The 5,919-nt window shown below is 33.7% G+C and overlaps 1 protein-coding gene across 1 annotated transcript; it reads right to left on the reverse strand.

The window, feature by feature from the left end:
- Nucleotides 1-1,086: 1,086 nt before the first annotated feature.
- On the reverse strand, nt 1,087-5,329 carry LOC140431683 (uncharacterized). The gene is made up of 2 exons (XM_072519568.1): nt 5,049-5,329; nt 1,087-1,823 (listed from the first exon to the last, which is right to left on the reverse strand). The coding sequence occupies exons 1-2, from the start codon at nt 5,257-5,259 to the stop codon at nt 1,597-1,599; spliced, it is 438 nt and encodes a 145-aa protein (XP_072375669.1). The 5' UTR covers nt 5,260-5,329; the 3' UTR covers nt 1,087-1,596.
- Nucleotides 5,330-5,919: the final 590 nt, after the last annotated feature.

The raw sequence follows: 5,919 nt of genomic DNA on the forward strand, positions 1-5,919 counted from the left end.
TGGCTGTGAATCTGACGGTTGATGATAGCTTTAGGAGATTAGGAGAATAAGAGAATAAGTAAGTTTTTTTGTTTTTTTAGTACTAATTGAATATTCGACTAAATAAAGTACACTATTTAATCACTTAAGAATTGTTACATTTCGTTTAAATCATTTAATTCAAAAACTAACTTGTTTAAATACTATACTCAATGATAGTAATTATAATTAAAAATCTGAATTACAACTGTTGTATAAACTATCAACTCTATATTTATATCATGACTTTATATTTAAACCTAAGGTTTATATATGCCACAAGAGTATTTTAAAAATGGGGAGAATTTACTATTGTACAATTCAGCACATTGGACCATTTAAGTCGATACCTTAAACCGAATTTAAAACAGTCGTATATTCGTGGAATGGAGTATAATTGTACAACAATATTACTGGTCCCTTAAAGTTTAGGAGCTAATACATCGGGTTCTATTTTTTACTGGACTTTAAATGGACTCTTCCAACTATTACTGTGACTGCGAACCACGAATTGCTACTTCGTTTCTCGTGGCGTTACTTCCGTGACGCTCTCCTCACCATTTTACCATAGAAAAAAATATATTAAAAAGCCAGGAGGTATACAAGATTTGCTCCAAAAATGTAATATACAGACATTACATTAAATTTTCAAAATTCTGATTTAGTCCGATATTAAAGTTGATGCTTTAATCAATGGCAATATTCTTTTGCTCTCACCGAGACTTCTTACTGCTGGATTTCGTGGATAGCAAGCAGTTAGAGAATTTGTCCTTCCATAAAATCTAACTTAGCTTTCGTAATATAAGCTCGATATTTATATGTCCAGAACCATATAACATTAATTCCCTTATTCTTTGAAATTTCTTATATATAAAGCATGTAGGAAATTTCTTTAATTTTGTAATGACCTTTGGAATGGTAACAGTAGTATCCACTCGTTTGTACGAGGAGAGATTCAATGAGACAAAGGGATGCAGAACTAAGGAAAATGGCTAATTTTTTATTACTTTTAATCGTAGTAGATAAGCAAAGTATGTTCTGACCCATCTCCTAATCAAATCTCACGTCACGTTTTTACGTCGCATATTACGTCACATATTGTTAAACGCCAAATCTCACGTCACGTTTTTACGGCGCGTCACGTTTTTACGTCGCATCATGTAAAGACGTGGCGTGACGTGAGACGTAAAAACGTGAGGCAAGATTTGACGTTTGACATAAAACGTGACATATGCGACGTAAAACGTGACGTAATTAATTGATGGGCCAGAACATACTTTGCTTATAACCGTACTGACAGACCTTACCGATTGACTGCTGACGCATAGGAACTTTAAAAATCCGAATAACTCCATTCCTTTGGTAATGATTATGTACTTCTTGGTCGCGTTGCATCAACTAAAACTATTGCTTTGTTCACAACGAATTCTTTTTAAAAGGCAAGTTTAAAATTGGCTTTTCTCTTATCTTTCATATAGCTTTAGTATCACAACTTTTCAAACAAATAAATACTTTTTACTATCTAAAGAGGTAGATTGAACAGATAACTACGATTTGTTTTGAAAAAGACGCTATTCTTCACGTCGCTAGAGCTAATACTATCGAAAACATAACCGCCCAGCTTATGGTAAGTTTGAGAGAACTGCTGGCAAGAATCACCGTGGGTATTTCGTCGTCTTTGAACTCGTGGCGGGTTGTGTTGTGATGCCACTCCGTATGAGTTCTATTGTGGTGCCTGGAATGTTTGTGGAAGCATAATTTGTCCATGTTTCTTTGTATACCATGGCAATCATAATCTTCATAACCTGAAAATAAATATCAACATTTAAAAGATCAGTAAAACCGATTTTTTGGTATCTCCAGTATGTACCGATTTTTTGGTATCTGTAAGGACTATCCTAGAAATCTTTGGACTTCTAGAATAGTCCTTACAGAAGGGATCCTAGGAAGCCTCCATTCGGATTTCCGGGTGAGGACTATTTAAGACCATTAAAGGTTAGAAAAATCAGGAAAAGGTACAATATCTTGGAAGTCTTCCAGATAAGAGTATAAAGTTGGTAGTTGGTATTGTAACTTATAGAGATTTGAAAGATAGTGTAGTAGAAGTTTTAAGAACGAGTGATAGCATAACGTCAAAGAAACTTATACTTGATAAATAACTGTTAAATGCTGTTTGTAAGAAATAATTAAAGAGCTGACGTAGCAAAATACACAATGAACTTGAATCGCGGATTGGAAGGCTCATGTTTCTTAAAACAAAAGATCTTCAATTATTTATCTACATGTTTTACATACTGTAGTATGGAAGTAGTAAAAGACGTATATCAAAAATACTGAGATAAATACAGTAATTCAAAAATATTAAAAGTACCAAAAATATTATGTAGCAATAAATATTTGTTTTCAATATAAAACTGGAGAACACGTATTGGATACCATGCGTGTCTTGTTTCATAACATTACATCACCTACATAACATCACTACACCTGTGAGTTAACCTTGTAGATTCAGCAGTTTTGTATGAACATACTTGGCCTAGTAACGAGGCTCTATGTAATAAATCCTTGATGTTATAAAAGGTAAACAGACAATAATCCGGTAACTCAATAATACTAATGTAGTTTAGAAAAACGCTAAGCGAATGGAAAATAAAAGATAATATACTCAAATACATATCAAACTTAATTAAAAATAGACAATTTCAAGTCAGAGTAGACGGCGTATATTCCTCACAAAAAAAAAACTATTACCGCAAAAATTAAACATGATTTAGTTATACTTTGTAGAGGAAAGAACCTAACAACCATCCATAACCATGTCCAAAAAGCCATAAATCATGTTGAATAATGGTCATTCACAAGTGGTCTTCAGTTCAATACCCTCAAAACCAAAGCAGTATGTTTTACGAAAATTCACCAAATACAACCGAAAAACTTATATTTAAATGGAGGACAGCTTAAATATGTAGACGAAGTTAGATTCCTTGGTATGATCTTTAACCAAAAACTAACTTAGAAGATACATTTAGAGAATTTAAAAAAGACATGTCAGCCTGGAATAAATTTGTTACGATCACTACATATCTTCTACATAACTACATACTTCTACATAACTACATATCTACAAGGCCATAGTACGTTCCAAACTGGACTACGGCTCAATTTTTTACAACTCCTCCAGAAAACGTACTCAAAAACAATATATGCTATTCAAAATACAGGTCTTTGAATTTCCTTAGGAGCACACCAAAAAAGTCCAATATAAACCCTATACTGGGAAACTGGAGAGATTCCACTCGCGTTTAGAAGACAATATCTAACTCTTTCTTATGCCGCGGCAGTATCGACCGCTATCTCAGAGTCAATTATACACAACGTATTCGCTGACCGCTTCAAAAGTTGTTTCTAAACTTCAAATCGAACTGATCACCCTGTCTATTACCGCCTACATATCTACTTGTTAACAATAGGTATCCATTTTCCAGATACCTACGATATCTCCTTAATTCAAACCCCTCCTCCTTGGACAATTCGACTTCCCTCTATTGACACCAGCTTATTACGCCGAAACAAATCAGAAACGCCAGAAAGTCAAATTAATCAAGAATTTCTTAAAATATTAAGCAAATATAGTAGTTGTTTCAAAGTTTACACCGATGCCTCCAAAACGAAGACGAAACTGGGGTAACAATCTACTCATCAAATTATACAGAAGCTTACAAATTACCTTCATATACAACAACGTTCTCTGCTGAACTGTATGCGATACTAAAAGCACTAGTTCTGATAATGAACAAAAATAAAAAGAGAAATATCATTATTACAGATTCTCTCAGCTCAATAATGGATTAAATCAACTCTACTGTAATCATCCACTACTCCTTCTCATGAAAAAGGAACTAAAACATGCAGAAAATATAAACATTAAAGTTAATTTTATATGGGTACCGTCACATACTGGAATTGAAGAGAACGAGGTTGTAGACAAAATAGTAAAAAAATGCACCTATTAACTAAGTTAATCCTTTAATCCCTAACTTAAGTATTAACCCAAACGCAGAACAGAATACGAAATCTCTTCACACCGACCTAAAAGCATTCTTTAAAGAAAAGATTAATTCAATATGGCAGGATACATGGAAGAACTCCCCAACCAAGCTGTACGAAGTTGATATTAAAATCATCAAAAATTCCAAAAATTTAACAATAGAAGAGAACAAGTAATCTTCACCACGCCTCCGGATTGGTCATACTCGGTTAACACACGACTACCTACTAAAACGTGCTTATAAACCTGTCTGTGACATGTGTAAAAGTGTCTTAACGGTAAAAAATTGTTTATTGCAGTGCCCCAAGTATGATGAGCAACGCAAAATGTATATCATACCATCAACATTAAATAGTGCTCTTGGAAAAGACAGTGATACCAAAAATATTTTTGACTTTCTCAAAGACTGCAAGCTGTTATCAAAAATCTAATATTTTACTTTGTATAGATTTAGGTTTATTTCTATTTATGTATTGCTATGGTTAATATTTTATTGTTAAGTTCTAACTCTGTATCACAATCCATACACGCTAATAACCCTGCGTGGTTGATGCGTCATGTAAGGAAAAAAATATATAAACAGATCTAAGTTTAACAGATCTAAGATAATCTTAGTTAACCGCAGTTAACTAACGACAACGATATCATCATGCAGATTCAAGTATATCGCGTTACATCTTTAATTAAGTACTATACAAATCATTAGATTGTATGAGATATATGAGATTGATTGTATTAGATCAAGAAAGATGTAAAAAACCAAATCTTCGCACCCCAAAGATGAGATCCTGAGATAACAGGAGAATGGCTAATAGGGCAGAATGCTATGCTACCCCATATTTAGTTGATCCACTGTTCCACCATAATACATCTCTCAGAGATAACCATCAAAAGCATAAAAAAATCAAACAGGCAGAGACACATACACATTTAACAATAATTTTAGCAAACTCGACGATAATATCATCGACATTGTACTTACCATCACACTTGCAGGTTTTCAACTTCGTCGCTTTTTCCTGCCTTCGTAATATATTAATTGAGTTATTGCATCTGGCAGTACACTTCTTCCCGTGGAACATAGCTTTACAAAACTCGTTGTAATACTCCAGGGCTTTTGAACAAAGTGCATCTGCCATGCAAATCCACTGCGCCACCCGACACGGTACCACGTCGGAAGACATCGAGTGCATCACCTTGGGTTTACAGATGTCCGTACGTACTTTTTGGTCTCTGCAGTAATCGTCACTGCATTCGCACTTAAACAAAAATAAATCAAATAAGATTTATTGTATCTAAAATAAATTAGTTAATAGATTATACAGATATACATACAAGTACAGTTAATATCGAACATCCAATTAAATGACGATGTAAATGTTAACACTAAGCTAGTAGGTAAAGCACTAAGCCAATTCAGTAATAGAAACTTTTTGTAAAAGATCCTGCAATCTATTAAAATCCCAAGATTGGAAAGATCACAAATCAACTGAGAGAGAAATTTATGCACCTTTCCAAGATGAAATTATAAGTTAATAAGTATAATAAGAACTAAAAAATAATAAGACCCCTGGTACTGATTCAATAATGGCTGATATATTAACAAATGGAGAACCAGTACTATTGAAACAAATACACGGTTTAATCATCCAAATATGGGATGCTGAAATAATCTCTGAAGCATGGAAATGGGATCTTATACATCTTATACACCCCATATTCAAGGAAATAAGCAAGAATTCTCCAACTATAGAGGAATTATATTGTAATGGAACTCGGACTAAAATGAACCACGAGGCAGCTATAGAAAGCGTTGGTTAGAGAGTGTTGAGAATGATCTAAGGATTATGGGA

This window comes from Diabrotica undecimpunctata, unplaced genomic scaffold, assembly GCF_040954645.1.
Source record: "Diabrotica undecimpunctata isolate CICGRU unplaced genomic scaffold, icDiaUnde3 ctg00001692.1, whole genome shotgun sequence".
Classification (NCBI taxonomy): Eukaryota; Metazoa; Arthropoda; class Insecta; order Coleoptera; family Chrysomelidae; genus Diabrotica; species Diabrotica undecimpunctata.

Bases quoted from the DNA above. Each gene is read 5' to 3' on its own strand.
- LOC140431683 (XM_072519568.1), bottom strand. From the start codon at position 5,259: ATGCACTCGATGTCTTCCGACGTGGTACCGTGTCGGGTGGCGCAGTGG. The intron at 1,824-5,048 runs GTAAGTACAATG...ATTTATTTTCAG, and splicing joins GAAAACCTGCAAGTGTGATG to GTTATGAAGATTATGATTGC.